This window comes from Palaemon carinicauda, chromosome 44 (assembly GCF_036898095.1).
Source record: "Palaemon carinicauda isolate YSFRI2023 chromosome 44, ASM3689809v2, whole genome shotgun sequence".
Taxonomy (NCBI): domain Eukaryota; kingdom Metazoa; phylum Arthropoda; class Malacostraca; order Decapoda; family Palaemonidae; genus Palaemon; species Palaemon carinicauda.
In genome coordinates this window covers 35998612-36021111 of record NC_090768.1, presented here as the reverse complement: position 1 = coordinate 36021111, position 22500 = coordinate 35998612, and the positions used below count along the sequence as shown (strand labels likewise).

The following is a 22500-nucleotide window of genomic DNA, read 5'->3' as shown; positions in this document are numbered from 1 at the left end:
TCTAATAATAATAATAATAATAATAATAATAGTGGTAGTACCATAGCCTCTGTACCATGGTCTTCCACTGTCCCTGGATAGAGTTCTCTTGCTTGAGGGTACACTACTGGTCTTGTAGTGTATTCATATCCTTGTTTCCTTTCCTCACTGGAAAGTTTATAGTTTATATAGGGAGATATTCATTTCAATGTTGTTACTATTTTTGAAATATTTTATTTTTCCTTATTCCCTTTCCTCTTTGGGCTATTTTCCCTGTTGGAGCCCCTGGGCTTGTAGAATCCTGTTTGTCCAAACTAGGGTTGTAGCTAAGCAAGTAATAATAATAATAATAATAATATTGTAAAATTCAAATACTTAAATTGATTTAAAAGAATAGTAGGCCTACCCAAATTAAAATATATATAAACTCCACTTGAAATATTTTAATTGCATTTAGAGGAATGGCTATATGAAACCACCCGGGAAAGCTACCAAAAGCCCAAGGTAAGCCTGAGTTAACCTATCAGGTCTACGATTGTCAATTTAAAGCGCGAGGTTCCTCGCCACTTCCTATCCATTCTTGCGTGGCCTTAATCAAATGCATTACGTCTAACCTTCACCCGACTCGCCTTAACCTACAACACTACTCTAAACTGATATGAAAAACTAGAAAAGGCTAAAAACCAGAGGAAACTGAAGAAAAACGATAGGAACTCTGGGGGTGACAATGCAAAACCGAATCAGGATGTCATCGTATAGCACATTACGATTGGAACGAGACGGTAAATTGCCAGCAACTGTCTAGGAAAACTAGTTGTATCTGGCATCTTTTCCTCCCGTCAATTTTAAGCTTAAACGAGGAAAGAATAGATGCATGACGTTCAACTTAAGCAAATATGTCATCAGCGGAAATTGCACACGAAGACAGGCTAAGCGTTCTTCTGTTTTTCCCTGTGCTTGCGCTTGTATCTCAATCACTAGATGGCGCCACATTAAGTGCGAGGCAGCGCTGCTTCTCATTTCCTCCGTGTTATGCGTCATCAAGGCCTCATTGTTACGGCGGAGAAGAACAAGACGTTATTTCCTGTTGATGGTATCACAAGCGCACGTACAGCATTGCTATTTCCCGCTACACACCGTAGTTCCACGCCCAAAAACGGCTCGCTCGCGCGCGCGCGCTCTTCAAAAGTTCAAGCTTTCAAAGAATGTTTATATGTTGAACAGGCTAACATGGGTCTTTTTAGGCTATATATGAAATGTTTTAATGTCGTTAATGTTTTCAAAATATTTTATTTCAATAGTTCATTGCTTCTTATATCGTTTATTTATTTCCTTACTTCCTTTCCTCACTGAGCTATTTTTCCCTCTTGGAGCTCTTGGTCGTATAGCAACTAGGGGCGTAGCGTAGCAAGTAACAATAATAACAATATCTGTGAAAGGTCTACTTTAATGTTGTTACTATTCTTTAAATATATTTAACTTCGTCTCTTTTTTTAATAGTTTGTTTAAAAAAGATCTATCTTAACGTTATTACTATTCTTAAAAAGCGTTAATTGTCAATTGTTTCTCTTATAGTTTATTTCCTTATCCTTCTTCCCTCACAGGGCTATTTTTTCCTGCTTGAGTCCTAGGGCTTATAGCATTCTGCTTATGCAACTACGGTTGTAGCTTAGCTAGTAGTAATAATAATAATAATAATAATAATAATAATAATAATAATAATAATAATAATAACAATAATAATTATTAATATCAATAAATAGAATAATAATACTAATGCAATTGCAGCATCATGTTTTCCCAAATATGCTTGTAGCTTAGCTAATAATAATAATAATAACAATAATAATAATAATAATAATAAATAATAATAATAATAACAATGTTATCACTTATTTCCCGCTACACCATAGTAACACGCCCAAACAGCTCTCTCTCTCTCTCTCTCTCTCTCTCTCTCTCTCTCTCTCTCAGAGAGGGACCGTTTTTCACGAAAAAGCATACAAAGGACTTGGCCATGATTACGGTTTTCATCAGTTCCTGGAAAACAAATTAACCGGCTGGATACAATTACCTACATTAGCAAATGACTTCCGTTCGAAGTATTCGTGAGTATGCATTTCAAGGCAAAGGAGCGACGTACATAAGTTTCATTGTAATCGATAAGAATTATCTAATTAATGATGGTGTAGTTTATGTATACAGTATATAAATTATTTATTTATATATACATATATATATACATATATATGCATATATATATATATATATATATAAACATATATATACATATATGTATACATATATATATATATATATATATAAACACTATTATTATTAAATTATTTATTTAGATATATATATTTAGATATATATATTTATATATATATAAACTTATATATATACATACATATATATATATATATATATACATATATATAAACACACTATTATTATTATTATTATTATTATTATTATCATTATTATTACTAACTAAGCTACAACCCTAGTTGGAGAAGCAAGATGCTATATGCCCAAGGGCTCCAACAGTGAAAAATAGCCCAGTGAGGAAAGGGAATACATACATTTACATATGTACATATAGATGGACATTAAGAATAACAGGATGGGTCCCTAAAGATTGCGAAAGAAGCCCAGGAAGGAAGAGAAAACGACGAATCAACGAACGAAGGAAGTTTGCGGGCATGGACTAGCACAGAGAGACTCATAAGCAGACAAGTAGATGACGTGGCTGAGGCCTTTCTTCTGCAGTGGATTAGTAACACCTGATGATCATGATGATGATGATGATGATAGTGAGGATGATGATGATATAATCATGTACAAAATGCTAATTAAGCTTTTGAACTGTGCTACAAAGATCAGGTTTCACTAGAGGAAGGAGGAAGGAAGCTGAGGACCTCGTGGAAATCGCTCGGCCAATAAATTCGTTATAACTCCTCGCCAAAGGTTCAACAATGTTATAAACAGCGACCACAACGATGTCCGATGAAATCGAACCCGGCCTCCGTTTCTGACCTCAAGAGAGAGAGAGAGAGAGAGAGAGAGAGAGAGAGAGAGTTTTCCAATGTTAAGTTTTATTGCAACTAAGGCTATGCCTTACGATTAAAGAATCTATTATATAACTTTTTCCCATTATTTAATGAAGTGTAAAGGAGAGAGAGAGAGAGAGAGAGAGAGAGAGAGAGAGTTTCCCATTGCTAGGTTTTCAAGCGACTAAGGCTATGCCCTATGTTAAAGAATTTATCATATTAATTTTTCCCATAATTCAATGAAATGTAAAGCAGAGAGAGAGAGAGAGAGAGAGAGAGAGAGAGAGAGAGAGTTTTCCATTGATAATTTTTCGTGCAACTAAAGCTATGCCTTACGATTAAAGAATCTATTATATAACTTTTTTTTCTTTATCTAATGAAATGTAAAGGAGAGAGAGAGAGAGAGAGAGAGAGAGAGAGAGAGAGAGAGTTTTCCAATGTTAAGTTTTCGTGCGACTAAGGGTATGCCCTAATCTTGAATAATTTATTATACTAGAGAGAGAGAGAGAGATTTATTTGCTGTTAAGGTTTCTAAGCGACTAAAGAAGTTATTTTTTCAAGTTTCTACAATATCTAATGAAATTTAAGTCGGATAAAATAACTTGTATTTTAATGAATGAATAAAAATACAGTGAGTCAGATCTTAAAGAAAGTTTAGGAAAGTATAAACAATGGAAATTAAGATCTATCTTCAGAAGTAATGGAAAAACAGCTGTCAAGATAATGGGGAGGCGTCTCCCATAGTAATATCTTAATCTCCCCAACATAAAGAGGAACTCTCTCTCTCTCTCTCTCTCTCCTTGACATTTCGTTAAATAATGTGAAAAATTGATATGATAAATTCTTTAACATATATATATATATATATATATATATACACATATATATATATACAATATATATACATATATATATATGTATATACACACATACACACACACATATACATATAATATATATACACACCTCCTGTCATGCCCAGCTCTCCCAGTTATTGGGGTAGGATGCTAGGGAGTAGTCATACCCTGGTAAGAGTGGGTGCGTGTGAGTGCATCTTTCTAAATAGCCGCAATTTTGTACGGGTCGCGTACACTAGTATAAGAATAAGGCTCGAATGTGATTCGTGAACTGCCTTTCTAATCATTCTAACGAGTCCTTTATTTCCTTTCCTCACTGGGCTATTTTCCCTATTGGAACCCTTGGGCTTATAGCATCTTGCTTTTCCAAATAGGGTTGTAGGTTGGCTAGTAATAATAATAATAATAAATAACTGACTTTGGATCATTAAACAGACATTCAAGACGCAAATATACTCAATACTGAAAGGATATTAAATTTCACATTAAAGAGTCAAAGCCAAAACTATTTATTCCACTATAAATTGGTTGTTCTGCTACATAATATGAATTATTTACATAAAAATTACAAAAAATGGATTGTAAAAATCTAAGATATGTGTACATTCAACTAAAATAAAATATTGCTAATAAAAATATGGATTGTAAAAATCTAAGATAAGTGTACATTCAACTAAAATTTAGAAAATATTGCTAGTTTCCTCTTGACTAATACAGTACTAAGATTTAGACATTTTCTAATTTCAAGAGGTAGTTAATTCCAGCAAGATGGACCCCTTATTGTCATTGAACGTGAACATAAATCAGTTCGATAATTGTCTACATACAGAGAGCCACTGCCACTTTAGAAACCTTGACTAGACAGACACGGTAGAGACAAAGCGTCGTTTCATTCTAAAACGAGGCAAAATCCAACCACTAAGGACTCGCATTTAAGTACACACACACACACACACACACAGACCGTTTTCCCAGAGGTACAGATATGAACCCATTCCACCTCTCGGTGATCCATATATCCGCTATTTTGCATCATTAACAAGGAGCAAAAAGTTCAAAGAGGAAGGACTCGGCTGTAATCTGTCTTCGTCGAGAAGAAGAAAAAAAAAAAAAAAAAAAAAAAAAAAAAAAAAAAAAAAAAAAACTCTCCCTGTCTGAGCTCTACTCTGACTTGCCCTGTGCTCAGCCCACAAGGACACACGTTTCTGTAGTATCCAGTGGCTTTTTTTATATACAAATGTTTTTATTTATATAAATATAAAAACTTTCTGCTACCTGCATCATCATTAAACTAAATGTTTTATGTGTATATATAAAAAGCTACCTGCGTTAACTTTATTTTAAAAGTGGTAGTCGACTTCACTTATTTCAGAAGGAAGCTAATAACTTCATTATCAGACAAGCTTATTATTATTATTATTATTATTATTATTATTATTATTATTATTAGTTAAGCTACAAACCTAGCTGGAAAAGCAGGATGCTATAAGCCCAAGTGTTCCAAAAGTGTAAAATCAAATTGAAGCTTTCTTTGATTCTAACTCATTTAGTGCTTAGATTAACCCCATTTTACCCTGTTGGAGCCCTTTGAATAATATAATCTTTCTTTTCCAACTAGGGTTATAGCTTAGCAAATAATAATAATAATAATAATAATAATAACGCAAACGACATTGCTCTGGGACCAACGATCTATTGAATTCTTTTCCCTCTTATTTCTCTCGCTCTCAGACCTCAACTGGGGGACCCTTGTGAGGACAAATTTAGTCTCGAACTCCCCCCCCCCCCGGACATTTTAACATAGTAAGTCCCCCCCCCGCCCCACCCCTTCCCGTATCGTCCCTCAACTGATATCAATCTGCCAAATTCCCGAAGCCAAATTTCCTGGCCGAAATGTCCGGAAAAATTCCCGTCAACAGAACGTATAAACATTTATCCGAAGACGAACTTTACGAGGGTACCCGGTCCCGCCCCTCCCCCTAGGTGAACAACACTAGAGGCCATCCCCCAACCCCCTTCCCCAGGGTCAACCCCCCCCCCCCCCCCCCCCCGCGCCAACAGAGGCACCAAGAAAAGGCAAATAACGAGTCGACCACAAAAATGTTGCTTACTTAACCATGCCATAAAAGCTGGTCACTCTGATGATTTCGTTTAAGGACCGTCGTGGGATGAAAAACGACGCTGAATGACAACTACTAGTTCGTGGACGAGTTTTAGTTGACTATGGGGTAAATTTAAAAGGAAAGTTGAATAAAATTAGAGCAATGTGGAGTCAATTATGTGTATTTAATTATTGATGGCGAACCAGAATAATAATAATAATGATAATGATAATGATGATAATAATAATGATAATAATAGTGATATTAACACTACTACTATTAATAATAATACAGCGGGGTGTAATTACATCTAACACAAAAAAATAAAAGTAATAATAATAATAATAATAATAATAATAATAATTATAACAATTCATTAGAGGACAATTTCTTCTCTGACATACATTTATAATCTAACCACCCTCCCCCCCCCCTCTCTCTCTCTCTCTCTCTCTCTCTCTCTCTCTCTCTCTCTCTCACCAAATGATCAAACTTCAATTTAAATTCTCTTAATATAAAGACTTGCGATACAATTGACTCACATTCGTATGTGCGAATCTAAAAGTCTGCTCATGTGACAAGACAAGAAATGTAAGGTCAGAGCGGGTAATGACAACGCTTATTATCTGGACCAGTTTGTGGTGTGGCAATTCACCCCCCCCCCCCCACCCCCCACCCCTCTCTTAAAAATCCCTTGTTCCAACTCGCATCTCAATAATTGTCGCTCTCAGGTAAGGTGCTCTGGCCCTTAGGATATCATCATCATCATCATTATCAGTATTATTATTATTATTATTATTATTATTATCATTATCACTATTTTTACTATTATTATTATTACTATTATTAGTATTATTAATATTATTATTATTATTACTATTATTATTATCATTACTATTATTATTATTATTATTATTTTTATTATTATCATTATTATTATTATTATTATTATCATCATTATCATTATTATTATTATTATTATCATTATTATTATTATTAGTTAAAAGGTCCAAGAGGGTAAATGTACGAGTAATGGGTTGACAGGTTTGCAATTTCGGGGTCTTCAAATTTCTTAGTTTTAATTTCTTTTATTAAGAAATATAAATGATCAATTCTTCAAATATATATTGTAAATATATCATAATAAATTTACATGAATAAATTTTGTAATTAACATATATTTACAACTGTACCTTTTATTATTCATCTTATATTTTTAAATTACAAACACATCGACTCGTGAATAAGTTTTAAGAAGTTTTAATTCTAATTAGGCTGTATAAAACGATTTTTAGAATGAAGCAATGATCAGCTGAGTGTGGTTTTGAACTTATCCTACTGCTGCTAGCCCTCTCTTTATCAACTCCTCCTCCAATCTGCAACCCTCGATAGTCGACCGACCACCCAATACAAATTCAACTCCGTCCCCATCTGCAACCCTCAATAGTCGACTGACCGCCGAAAACAACATTCAATTCCTCCCCCATTTGAAACCATCAATAGTCGACCGACCACCCAATACAACATTCAATTCCACCCCCATTTGAAACCATCAATAGTTGACCGACCACCCAAAACAAATTCAACTCCGTCCCCATCTGCAACCCTCAATAGTCGACTGACCGCCGAATACAACATTCAATTCCTCCCCCATTTACAACACTCAATAGTCGACCGACCACCCAATACAACATTCAATTCCACCCACATTTGAAACCATCAATAGTTGACCGACCATCCAATACAAATTCAACTCCGTCCCCATCTTCAACCCTCAATAGTCGACTGACTGCCGATTACAACATTCAATTCCTCCCCATTTGCAACCATCAATAGTTGACCGACCGCCCAATACAAAATTCAATTCCTTCCCCATTTACAACACTCAATAGTCGACCGACCACCCGATACCAAACTCAACTCCTTCCCAATTTACAACACTCAATAGTCGACCGACCACCCGATACCAAACTCAACTCCTTCCCAATTTACAACACTCAATAGTCGACCGACCACCCGATACCAAACTCAACTCCTTCCCAATTTACAACTCAATAGTCGACCGACCACCCGATACCAAACTCGACTCCTTCCCAATTTACAACACTCAATAGTCGACCGACCACCCAATACCAAATTCACGATCAAATTGAAATATTGACATTAATGTACCCACATTGTTCTTTCCATACACAGGGTCAAACTCGTTACCAGAGAGAGAGAGAGAGAGAGAGAGAGAGAGAGAGAGTCACAAGGATTTTGGATGTCTCGAAGACAGTCCATCGGCGGAGACTTCATTTGGTATTGGGTAGAGGGAATTAGTTTGTTTGAAGAATTTTTATGATCTTGTCTACCTTACTCTTGAAATCGTTCACCGCGTTACTGTCCACTACATCCGAGAGAGAGAGAGAGAGAGAGAGAGAGAGAGAGAGAGAGAGAATTTTGGATGTCTCACACTTAGTCCATCAGCGGAGACTTCATTTGTTCTTGGGTAGAGCAAATTAGTTTAAACATTTAGAGTTTTTATGATTTTACCTACCTTACTCTTGAATTAATTTACCGTGTTACTGTCCACTACATCCGCAGAGAGAGAGAGAGAGAGAGAGAGAGAGAGAGAGAGAGAGTCACAAGGATTTTGGATGTCTCAAAGACAGTCCATCGGCGGAGACTTCATTTGGTATTGGGTAGAGGGAATTAGGTTGTTTGAAGAATTTTTATGATCTTGTCTACCTTACTCTTGAAATCGTTCACCGCGTTAATGTCCACTACATCCGCAGAGAGAGAGAGAGAGAGAGAGAGAGAGAGAGAGAGAATTTTGGATGTCTCACACTTAGTCCATCAGCGGAGACTTCATTTGTTCTTGGGTAGAGCAAATTAGTTTAAACATTTAGAGTTTTTATGATTTTACCTACCTTACTCTTGAATTAATTTACCGTGTTACTGTCCACTACATCCGCAGAGAGAGAGAGAGAGAGAGAGAGAGAGAGAGAATTCTGGATGTCTCACACTTAGTCCATCCGTGGAGACTTCATTTGTTCTTGGGTAGAGCAAATTAGTTTAAACATTAAGAGTTTTTATGATTTTACCTACCTTATTCTTGAATTAATTTACCGTGTTACTGTCCACTATATCCGTAGAGAGAGAGAGAGAGAGAGAGAGAGAGAGAGAGAGAGATTTTGGACGTCTCAGACTTTTTCTCAATTTGCTCTTTGGTAGAGCGAATTAGTTTAAATGTTAAGAGTTTCTATGATCTTGTCTACCTTATTCTTGAATCCGTTTACCGTGTTAATGTTCACTACATTCTAGAAGAGAGAGAGAGAGAGAGAGAGAGAGAGAGAGAGAGAGAGAGAGAGGAGGGGAGGGGGTAGGGAGGCATACAATGTTTGCCCATAACATCGACAATGAAAGGCGCAGTAGAAGTGCGCATTTTTCGCCAGCGTGAATCCGCACCGCTGCTATAATGAAGATAAAGGCAAAAAGGGGGCGAAGCTGAACCAGCCCAGCAGCGCCGCCTTAGCCGTTGCACACAACAGAGGGCGGGTTGTTAGCATGAGAGAGCAAAAAGCTTAACTAGAGCAACGAACAATAGGCATTGTTGGAGAGTGGCCGCATTAGAGAGAGAGAGAGAGAGAGAGAGAGAGAGAGAGAGGGAGATTTTCAACGCCTCCAACGGTAACGGAGCGACGAATAATGTCGCAATGAACTCCCATGACCACTGGGAGGAACATGCACAGACAGACAGACAGTCACAGGCCCGAACACTAATCATTGTCGTTATTATTACTTGCTAAGCTATAACCCAGCCAGGGTTATAGCTTTATCATCAGCTCGATGTCGGCTCTTCCTATCATTGGGAGGCAGAAATTACAAGAGACGACTGGCGAAATCTAACCGAGGCCCTTTGCGTCAATAGGCGAAGGAGGAGATGACGATGAAGCTATAACCCTAGCTGGAAAAAGATGGATGCAATATGCCAAAGGGCTCCAACAGGGATGACCAGTGAGGAAAGGAAATAATCAAATAGAATAGTATGCCTGAGTGTAACCTCAAGCAAGAAAAATCTCCCACAAGACAAATGGAAGACCATGGTACAGAGGCTATGGCACTAACCAACACTAGAGAATACCATAGCTAAAGAGCCTCTTCTGTCCATACCAATTGGAAATAGCCACTAAATAATTACAGTACGAGAAAATAGAAGAATTATTAAAGTATAGACCGGTCTAGTTGGTGTATGTTTAAGCAAAGAAAAAAAATGAGCGAGGGGTCCTATGTAATAATATCTGGCCAGTCAAAGGACGCCATAACTCTAGCGATATTATCTAAACGGGTGGCTGGTGCCTTGGCCAACCTACTACTTATAAACACTGGTAAACACAGACAGTCAGAAGGTCCAAACGTTAACAATTTTTTTTTCAAAAGGCTCGAACGCTAACACTAGATAACCCAGGCAGTCAAAAAGGTTCGAACACTAACACTAGTAAACAGGACCAGTCTAAAGGCTCGGTAAAAAGGGTCAAAAGTTAAGAATTTTTTCAAAAAGCCCCAAACTCTAATACTAGTAAACACAGGCAGTCAAAAGTCCCGAACACTAACTTTCAAAAGGCCCGAACACTAATACTAGTATACACAGGCAGTCAAAAGTCCCGAACACTAGCTTTCAAAAGTCCCGAACACTATTACTAGTATACACAGGCCGTCAAAAGTCCCGAACACTAGCTTTCAAAAGTCCCGAACACTATTACTAGTATACACAGGCCGTCAAAAGTCCCGAACACTAGCTTTCAAAAGTCCCGAACACTAGCTTTCAAAAGGCCCGAACACTATTACGCTAACACTAGCAAACACACGCAGTCAAAAAGCCGAAACACAAAAGTCCCGAACACTAACACTATTAAAAAGTGTCAAAAGTCCTGAACACTTACAAAAGGCTCGAACACTACCCCAGGCAGTCAAAAAGGCCAACCCACAATTTTTTTTTTCCTTTTTTGAATGAAGTCCTTTCCCCTAAGAATTTCGTCATCCTGTTTCACTTTGGAAATAACGTTACTTCTTGACGTCAAGACACCTGGGTGGTGACGTTATGCTGTCGGACGTCACGCTGAGCACGTGGTGTTAAGGGCATGTCCTGTCCTTATACTGTACATGGTACAGGTGTTAAAAGACAGCAAAGTCAACGACAGTCGCACAAAGTTGGATCAACAAGAGAATTCACACTCACATTATACATACACACACACACACACACACATATATATATATATATATATATAGTATATACACATACACATATACATATAATATATATATATATATATATATATATATATATTTATAATCACTAAATAAAAACAATAGATTTATCTTAAGTCAATTCATATCTTCCTCAAGACCTAAAATCCCATCTTTAGTCCTCGGAAAAAAAAGCGTTTTCTACTATTCGCTGTTATTAGAAAAATCAAAACGTGAAAGAGTCTATTATGACTGTTCACGCCCGGATTTTCAGACAAGTAAAAATAACGTGAAACCAATTGAAAGACTTTCACTTATATATATATATATATATATACACATATATATACACATATATACATATATATAAATATATATACATATATATATTATATATATATATATATATATATGTATATATGTATGTATATATATAATATATATATATCTATATATATATGTATATATGTGTATATATATACATATATACATATATATATAAATATATATATATATATATATGTATATATACACACACACACACACACACATATATATATATATATATATATATTGGAATATATATATAAAGGTTAAAGGTGTCTGGTTTCAGTTTCATCAGAATAGATGCTCACCAGAACGTCAGCCAGGCAAGCTAATCAACCCCCATTGCGGTGCCCAACCACAGCAGTGGCCACCCCAGTAAACAGCTTAAACTCACGGCCCCGGGCAGGGATCGATCTGCTCCCAGGCGAATGCTAGGCAAACAAGTAACCACTGTACGAGCCACTGATATATATATATATATATATATATATATATATAAACTACCCTATAAAATAAAGAATGTCTGACTATAAACACACATTATATATATTAAATATACATACATACATTTCTTTTCGGTCACGCTCAGCGGCATTGCCAGACGTATAACCATTAGGTTTCTCCCCGTTCATTGGGTAGGGGCAGAGTAGTCATACCCTGGTGGGAGGGGATGCCTGTGTGTATATCTATCTAAATAATAGCCGTTTTTCTGATGGGTCCCGTAAAATAGTTTACACACACAGTATATATATATATATATATATATATATATTAAATACTAAGCTACAACCCTAGTTGGAAAAGCAGGATGCTACAAGCCCAGGGGCCCCAACAGGGAAAATAGCCCAGTGAGAAAAGGAAATATGGAAAAATAAAATATTTTAAGAATAGTAACAACACAAATAAATAGTTCCTATATAAACTATAATAGACTTAACAAAACAAAAGGAAGAGAAACTAGATAGAACAGTGTGCCCGAGTATATATATATATATATATATATATATAATGGTTTGTCATATATTTAGAGTATGAACACAGTATCCCGCATTAATTATCATATCCACATTATAGAACCACTTCTATAGTCTTGGGACCGCATATCTGAAAGCTCTAGAAACTACAGCAGAGGTACACCTTGGCTCTAATAAACTTGAAACATCTGTAACCATTCTCGCGTCTACTCGATTTGTTGGCTGTACAATGTGTAACAATTCTCTTAAATATCTTGGACGTTCGGTTCTGATAACTTGACGAGTCATTGCACGTCTTAAACTCTATTCTGTCTTTAATAGGCAGCCGGTGTAGTTCAATTAGTATAGTTTTATTTTCTTTCTCGGGGGTGAGACGCCTTTTATCAAACTTGCTCCTCTGTTTATTATTTGTAATTTCTCAAGTTGAACTTTGGGTAGATTGTATTCGAGTTACAGTAGCTATTGTGTAATAATAAGTTTCTTTACAAAATATTCACCCAGATCTTTAAAAAAGCAATGTTTCTTAAGTGGTATCCAATGTAAGTTCTCCAAAAGCTTAATTTTGTAATTTTTTTATTTGCACGGGTAGGTTGTAATAGATAGTTGCAGTAGTCAATCCAGGTAATAACAGTTAATTACAAGTTTCTTGACTTAATATTCAAGTTGGTATCCAGTGAATGTTCTCCAAATCTTGATTTGTAATTTCTTTAGTTGTATACGGGTAAGTTGTAATAGAGTCACAATTAGTCAAACCTGGTAATAACACAGTTAATCACAAATTTTTTACATAATATTCACCCAGATACTTTTCTTAAAAAAACATTCTTTCTAAAGTGGTATCCAATGTAAGTTCTCCAAAAGCTTAATTTATTTGCACGGGTAGGTTGTAATAGATAGTTGCACTAGTCAAGCCAGATAATAAGTTAATTGAAAGTTTCTTCACATAATATTAAAGTTGATATCCAGTGAAGGTTCTCCAAATCTTAATTTTGGAATTTCTTTAATTGCACAGGTAGGTTGTAATAGATTGAGTTACAGTAGTAAATACTGGTAATAACACATTCACAAGTCTCTTTACATAATATTCACATAATATTTCTTAAAAAAGCAGTCTTTCTAAAGAGATATCCAGTGTATGTTCTCCAAATCTTAACTTTTTAATTTCTTTAGTTACACGGATAGGTTGTAATAGATAGTTGCAGTAATCAATCCAGGTAATAAAATTTAATCACAAGTTTCTTTACATAATATTAATCCACATACTTCTTTACATAAGCAATGTTTAAGTTGAAATCCAGTGTAGGTTCTCCAAAAGCCTAATTTTCTCATTTTTTTAGCTACATGTGAGGTTGTTTGTAATTGATTTATTGTAATAAATACTGGTGAATGTGTTATTACCAGTATTTACTTCTGTAACTCAATCTATTACTTCTTCTTTGTCTGCTTCTTTTCCCACACGATGCCACAAACATCGACCCCACATAAAAGTGTTAAAAGATGCAGACAAAGAAAAATTGTGGTAAATACTGGTAATAACACATTCATAAGATTTTTTTTACGCGACATTCAACCAGATATCTTACAAAAACAGTATTTAAGTTGATATTATTATTATTATTATTATTATTATTATTATTAAATGCTAAACCACAACCCTAGTTGGAAAAGCAGGATGCTACAAGCCCAGGGGCCCCAACAGGGAAAACAGTCCAGTGAGGTAAGGAAACAAGGAAAAATTAAATATTCTAAGAATAGTAACAGCAAATGTTCTTCAAAAGCTTGATGAACACCATCCGATTCTCAGCGCAAAACGGCGACAAAAAAGCTTAACAAAATATGCAGACTAAGAAGAATTGTAATAAATATTGGTAATAACACATTCACAAGATTTTTTTTTACGCGACAATCTTACAAAAGCAGTATTTAAGTTGATATTATTATTATTATTATTATTATTATTATTATTAAATGCTATGCCATAACCCTAGTTGGAAAACCAGGATGCTACAAGCCCAAGGACCCCAACAGGGAAAACAGCCCAGCGAGGAAAGGATACAAGGAAAATGAAATATTTTAAGCATAGTAACAGCAAATATTCTCCAAAAGCTTGATGAACGCCATCCGATTCTCAGCGCAAAACGGCGACAAAAAAGTTGAACAAATCCTGTTTCGAACAGGACCCGAAAGCAGGCGAACCCGGATGAGTGGGGGTCAAACCCGAGGAATAGCTTTCATACCACCGCAGCGATAACCGCTGACGATGATCCACCTCGAATAGCTTATATGCGGTTGCCTCAAAGTCCTTGTTCTTTTCAAGTTATTCCTCCAGTTCTCTCACTCTTTTCAGTGGATAAGAACATTCGAGAACATTCATGAGTGATATAATTTAATGTTCTTTTACTAAACATATCTTATGTTGGTTATTATTATTATTAATATTGCTAAACTACCACCCTCGTTGAAAAAGCAGGATGCTATACGCCCAAGGGTTCCAACAAGGAAAAATAGCCCAGTGAGGAAAGGAAATAAGGAAATAAATAAACGATATGAGAAATATTGAACAATTAAACTAAAACATTCTAGTAACGGTAACATCAAAACAGATATTTCATATATAAACTATAAAAAGACTTATGTCAGTGTTCAACATAAAAACATTTGCTGCAAGTTTGAACTTTTGAAGTTCCATCGATTCGACTACCCGATTTGGAATCTAATAAATCTTAAATCCAGGAACAATATTTCCTACATTTTTTAAATGGGATCATGATGCCGTAACATCATAATTGGTAAGTATTATTATTATTATTATTATTTGCTAAGCTACAACCCTAGTTGGAAAAGCAGGATGCTATAAGCCCAGGGGCTCCAACAGAGAAAATAGCTCAGTGAGGAAAGGAAACGAAGAAAAATAAAATATTTTAAGAAGAGCAACATCAATATAAATATCTCCTATATAAACTAAAAAAACTTTAACAAAACAAGAGGAAGAGAAATAAGACAGAATAGTGTTCCCGATTGTACCCTCAAGCAAGAGAACTCTAACCCAAGACAGTGGAAGACCATGGTACTAAACTTACTAAAAAAGTAACGAGTTAAAGGTAATTAGTATAAATATTCATTCAAAATAAAAATTCATACATTGCATATATCATGTACTCCACACTTTTCCAACATTAAATAAATCATACAAAAGTAAAAAAAAAAAAAAAAAAAAAACTCATAAATTGCATTTATTCTGTACTTCATACTTTTCCAGCATTAAGTATATCATGCCAGAGTCGGAAAAACTCATAAATTTCATTTATTCTGTACTTCACACTTTTCCAGCATTAAATAAATCATGCCAAAGTCGAAACCAACTCGCCAATTGCATTTATTCTGTACTTCACACTTTTCCAACAATAAATAAATCATGCCAAAGTTGAAAACGACTCATAAATTGCATTTATTCTGTACTTAATACTTTTCCAACATTAAATATACAATTCCAAAGGCAAAAATAAACAAAAGAAAAACGCAAATTCGTTGTTAATGCACCAAAAATTCTTTTCATGCTTAACGCTCCAAAGAACGCGCCTGTCTGAGAGAACATTTCACCCGTACCTTAAGCACGGCATTTCCCCCCGTACCTTAAGCACGGCATTTCCCCCCGTACCTTAAGCACGGCATTTCCCCCCGTACCTTAAGCACGGCATTTCCCCCCGTACCTTAAGCACGGCATTTCCCCCCGTACCTTAAGCACGGCATTTTCCGTACAGCATCCGCTAAATGAAGAGCGCTTCTCTCCAGCACTTAGAAATGTGTTAAGATCTCTTGGGAGATTCTCTGGCGTACTCTGACGATGCGTCTAGCACATACAGATTCGAAGATCCTGTGTAATCTGTAAGAACTAAGTTTACTTTCATCTTTCTAAAAGAACTGGTTTTACCTACATCTTTCTAAAATAAAATAGTTTTTACTTTCATCTTTTTAAAAGAACTAGTTTTACCTTCATCTTTCTAAAAGAACTAGCTTTACCTCCATCTTTCTAAAAGTTTTAAATTCATCTTTCTAAAACAATTAGTTTTACCTACATCTATTTAAAAGAAAGTTTTGCCTTCATCTTTCTAAAAGAAACAGTTTTACCTTCATCTTTCTAAAAGAAACAGTTTTACCTTCATCTTTCTAAAAGAACTGGTTTTACCTTCATCTTTCTAAAAGAACTGGTTTTACCTTCATCTTTCTAAAATAACTGGTTTTACCTACATCTTTCTAAAAAGAAAGTTTTAAATTCATCGTTCTACAACAATTAGTTTTACCTACATCTATCTCAAAGAAATAGTTTTAACTTCATCTTTCTAAAAGAACATTACCTTTTATCTTTTTAAAAGAACTTTACCTTCATCTTTCTAAAAGAAAGTTTTACCTTTTATCTTTCTAAAATGACTAGATTTACCTTCATCTTTCTAAAATAATTAGTTTTACTTACACCTTTCAAAAAAGAACTGGTTTTACCTACATCTATTTAAAAGAAAGTTTTACCTTCATCTTTCTAAAAGAAAGTTTTACCTTTATCTTTCTAAGAGAAATAGTTTTACCTTCATCTTTCTAAAATAACTAGTTTTATCCTCATCTTTCTAAAATAATTAGTTTTACCTTCATCTGTATTTTTGCGAAATACGAATATTTGAAAGGTTTTTGCTCATGCAAATGTTTTTTCGCAATAATGTATACTCATATTATTCGCAGTAATTAGTCTTAATCTATTCATTCAATCATTATCATAACTTTATTACCTATAAAGAATTTCATGAACACAATCGAAGCAATATGTCAATCTATTGATTTTTTCGTCCGATATGTCTGTGAGTTAAGATAATAGACCAATTACTCTACCAATAAAAATTAACCGGAACTTTCATGAAAATCTTTAATAATCTAAACAAATTTAAAAGTAAATATTAAAACAAAGACTCCCACCGATTATATGAAAAACTATGAAAAATAACCGTAGATATTCTTCAGCTATCCGCCATCTTGTTCTCAATATGACGAGAAGTTTTGGCGCGTAAAAGTAGTTAACAAATTTGGCGGGCGAAAAAGGATGTACCCAATTTATTGCGAAATTTAGCATTGGGATCCAGCAAATCAAAACATGAAATGGAATAAATCTAAACAAGAATGCGTCGCATAATAATAATTGCAAACATATTTCAGTTCATGCACTTGGGACAAACCAAAACAAGGCGGCCATGTCCAGGAAGCCATAAATTCCCGCGATTATTACGATATTAAAAAGCGAGCCCCCGTGCATCACACCTCTTGGATTAGGATGGAGTGGAATGACGGTCATTAGCCGTTATATATCGCAACACTTACGTTGTTTAGATGACTGGCATCGGGACAATCGTGCAAGTCCTTGTTGCAATCATGGCGCTGCTGTAGCTACGCGAAATGCGTCTAGTGGGAGTCTAGTGCAATTCTGATGAACCGCAAATTGATTCTCTCTTGATCAGCCCAGGACGAAAGGTCAGAAAAAAGGTCGCGTGAGAATAATGATCTATAAAGCTTTGAGGTTATATGCAAAAGATATGACTTCTTGAAAGGTTGAGGATATCTGTAAATCTTATAACGAATGGAATGTTGAGTTAGCGGGGAGACCCATTTGCGAGTGTGTGTATATACAAGATGTGGAAGGACGTTTCTGAGGCCTTTGTAAGTCTGTCCTGCAGTGGACTAGCAACACTGATGATTATAAAAGTCCTATAATTCACTTGGTAGTAGCATAATGGATAAGGTACTATTTTATCATTTACACCATCTAAAATAAAGTTAATATTATGTTTGAGGCAAGTGTATGACAAACGACGAAGATTTATATGAAGTAGAAACACACTTTTTTTTTATTTGCTGAAATAAAGCGTACATTTACGACTCAGTATAAAATATATCTATACTTAAGTATATTGCACCGTGGGAACTTGGGGACAGGAAGTGTAAATCACATACAAATGGGATTCTCTCGCGAACAGAGTTTTCTAATAGATGGCAAGTCAACTACATGAAATAACAGAGAATTACAATGTAATGTAAAGGCTTGCAATGTACTGTGAAAAAAATGACATTGAAAAGACAATTGCTTATTAGCGCTGTTAATTGAATCTTTGCTATATTTGTACTTTTTAAGATAAAGTATCAGCGGTCAGATGTATCACCAGTGTTGCCACTGGATTCCGACTGGTAAGGAAAATGGCCTTCAAACGCTGTAATAACAGAACATACGCCAAATTAACCAAATATAAACACAATTCATATACTATAGTCAATTCTTTTTAGCGAGGCAGATTTGCACCGACTCGCAGGGGTGCCCTTTTAGCTTGGAAAAGTTTCCTGATCGCTGATTGGTTGGACAAGATAATTCTAACCAATCAGCAATCAGGAAATTTTTTAGAGCTAAAAGGGCACCCCTGCGAGTCAGTGCAAATCTGCCTCGTTAAAAAAAAAATTGACTATAGGTTATGTCAGTTTCAATCTAAATTAAATACAGATCATCAGATATAAAAGCATAAACTTCATATTATAAATATTAAACAGGGTTTTCAACCTTAATAACTAGGCGGAAATATTTTCGGTCCCAGACAGAATAAAGCAGAAATCGGAAATTGAAATAATGGCGATACCACTGTAGATCTATTTATTCGTCATTAGCCCCAAAATTCCGCCTTTTGACATCCCTGGGTAGCACACCAACCTATCACCACTGGTATCAAAAAATGTTTCTGACAATATTACTTCATCTTGTACAAATATAACACTAACTTATCACCACTGCTGGAACCAAAGTTTCTGATAAGGTTACTTCATCTAATAAATATAAACGCTACCAACTTATCACAACTGGTATCAAACCAACGTTTCTAATAATTCATCTTAAAAATACAAATAAAGAACAGCCTGTAATAAGCTTAAACGATGTATATATAAAAAAAAGAAAAAAAAAAGAAAAAAAAAACACCACGGATTTTGACAGGAAAAATCTATTTTTGGGTGAGATAGCCGTGTCGTCCTGATGGAAGTTCCTTTAGGTAGCTTCCTTCTGTATATATTATTTCTGTGAGGGATATTACAAGAGAATTACCGTCAGGTATCACTGGGTTCTAAGCCCCAGAACGACTATCCTAAGATATCGTGTATAATCAAGGACGTACCCGTAGATAACCATAGATATCTGCACCCCTAAAAGTCTTAACCCAGTCTAGGAATCTAAGGAGAAGGATAGGTGAGGAGCCGTTACTCATATGACATAGCCTACTGCTATAGACCTTGGTCTACTGTACCAACCGTGTGTCACACGATCGTACATAATAACGACATTTCTTCTTCTTTTTTTGTATATATTATGCTTAGTATCTTCGCTCTCCCCTCGCACTGATAGGGACCTGAATAAACGTCTGTTTTTCTCACCGTTAACTGTTAACAGCAACGGTTGTCGGTTAGTACACTACGCTCCATCACGGTCTTAATATACCTAGACCGTGGTCTGAATATCGCGTGGAAGCGCCAGACATCAACCAAGCCAACTCACCGCCGGCTGAGAGAAGCACTTTTCTATAGACTCATGAGCAGTCTAATAGACTTATGAGCAGAGTCTAAAGTATACAAGCATATAACAAGGAATAGAGGGAAGGGCTTAGTAAAAAGCCCTTATATTTAATGAAGCGTCTGATGAATGGGAGGAGAAGGCTGGATTTCAGCATAAAAACCGTGAAGCCGGTTTTTGGGGGTAGTTTATGGTGATGAGGAAAAGATCCGATGATCTGAGACTTGTGATATGTTGAAGGAGTTTCCAGTTCGTTCGCTAAAGAGAAAATGAACTATAAAATTCAATAGACGCACTTTCCTGGTTATGCTCTGGATACTTATAAACTCAAACACTTTTGATATAAAAGATACTATAAAATACGGGATTTACAATGTCCCAGCCGTGTATTTTATCAAAACTAACTACAAATACCTAACAATGCGAATAAACATTAAAAAAGTATTCACTGCTAAATATATTTTTGATTTAAAAAACATTTAGATAAATGGTAAAAATTTCCTTAGTAAATTCACTATACGTAAAATAAATTATAATTTATTTTACGTATAAATAAATATTTATATAAATATACTATAGTGTATATGTTATAAACTGTAAGACCGTAAATGTGTATTTCATAATAATAAAGAAAAAATAAACAATAAATTGCTGAACGAATACACAATTTTACGCTTTGATTATAAAATCCAGAGAAAAGTAAAATGGAATTGTACTTACTTAGTTTTCTTGAGTTATAGGAACAATCAACCTTTGGCAACTTCTGCACACACTCGCTGTGACATCAACAGGACCCGGGATAGTGAAGTTCGTCTTGCAACCTCCTGTTGAAAAAAGGAAAGAAATTTTATTTAAAACCATAAGGTTAAATTTCGAGCACATTTTGCTATATATATTTTTTTCAAATTGCTCTAACAGGCTTAATTTTCGTCCTAGAGAGGTCAGGTTGGTCTCATTCTTTAGGAAAATGCCTGAAGTTTCTCATGAAATTATCAAAAATATGTAAAAGCATATAATTAACAGTGTTTTGCAAGAACGTACCGGTACGTCCTTTGGGGGTGAAAGGGTTAATATCCTATTTCTTTAAATTAAGGAAAATATGATGGTTTGAAATATGATTATTTGCATAAGATGAAAAATTAAATGACAATGATTGCTACATATGAAAAAAAAAAGCGAAAAAAGTAGTATTTAAAGGCTAGGTTAGAAAGGTGATGGGTAGGAGAGTGTAGCGTGTTTTGAAAAAAGGGAGTAAAGTATGAGAAAAAGATAGGGGGCAGACCAATTGGTATTTAATTATCCAGGGGTTGGGATGTTCTTATATTTTTTCAGATTTTGCCCTAAGTATTATATAAAGGCTGGGTTAGAAAGGTGATGGGAAGGAGAGTGTAGCGTGTTTTGGTAAAAGGGAGTAAAGTAAGAGAAAAAGATGGGGGCAGCCCAATTGGTCTAATCTTTTAATTTTTTTTCAGATTTTACACTAAGAAATTGTCAATATCAGTTACAAAATATGGCATCACCATTTTTCATTTCGTGGCTATAATACATGTATGAAGCATTATTACTTGCCAAGCTACAACCCTAGTTGGAAAAGCAGGATGTTATAAGCCCGAGGGTTCCAACAAGGAAAACAGCCCAGTGAGGAAAGGAAATAAGGAAATAAACAAAAAGTAAAAGAAAGAAAAAGGAAAACCAAATATAAAAAACATTAATAAAAAATAAGCCAATAAAGATATATCGTACAGATTTTATGAAGAAACCAAAATACAAACTCAACATTTTACCTTAGCCACAAAAGTTTGATTTCACACTACGATAAAGCCGTAAATCTCAAACACGCGTGAAAATCAATTAAACACCGAAAAATAAACACCGTACTTACAACACCTCTTTCACCACCCCCTCACCCATTAAAGTATAAGTGGGCGGAAGATTCGAACTTAACCCAGCCAGCGGCCCATGTAAACTTATAATTCCCGGGAGGGATGTACTAATACCTAGAAATTACACGACACGAAGAACACTTTAAAAAAAATATTTTTCCAGAGAGTAACTAATGATTATTGCTGGTTTTCGGTTACCGTCACGCCCACTTGCTTCGGGTAATCATAATGAGTGGATCACACTTCCGCCCACAGTCAGTCAGTCACTCACTCAGTCAGTCAGTCAAATATCAGTACAGACGAGAGCAAGACTTTTATTGTTACAGTAATGAGTCGATTGGAACTCGCGGCGTAGCAAAAACCTCCGGGGGCCCCGCCGAGGAAGGTGGGGTGAGTCTTGGAGTGATATGAGAGCGGGGGGGGGGGGGGGGGGGGTTCTTAGATATCTATAGATCAAGATCGTGAGTATAAAGTAGTTTTGTGGTCCCCAATAATCAAATAACAACAACAA

The 22500-nt window shown here is 35.4% G+C and overlaps 2 protein-coding genes across 5 annotated transcripts in view; one reads left to right on the top strand and one right to left on the bottom strand.

Moving 5' to 3' along the window:
* LOC137634178 (DNA ligase 1-like) overlaps nucleotides 1-20935 on the bottom strand; it is a 71117-nt gene extending 50182 nt beyond the window's left edge. For 2 of the 4 annotated variants that reach the window (XM_068366449.1, XM_068366445.1), the window contains exon 1: nucleotides 20827-20935. The gene's annotated coding sequence lies outside the window, so the exon portion shown is untranslated. The remainder of the gene's footprint in view (nucleotides 1-20826) is intronic. The other 2 variants (XR_011042474.1, XR_011042478.1) reach the window with 2 other exon arrangements.
* Nucleotides 20936-22217: 1282 nt separating this feature from the next.
* LOC137634379 (putative leucine-rich repeat-containing protein DDB_G0290503) overlaps nucleotides 22218-22500 on the top strand; it is a 27477-nt gene continuing 27194 nt past the window's right edge. Inside the window, exon 1 of the mRNA XM_068366774.1 lies at nucleotides 22218-22379. Coding sequence (XP_068222875.1) covers nucleotides 22218-22379 — 162 coding nt within the window. The remainder of the gene's footprint in view (nucleotides 22380-22500) is intronic.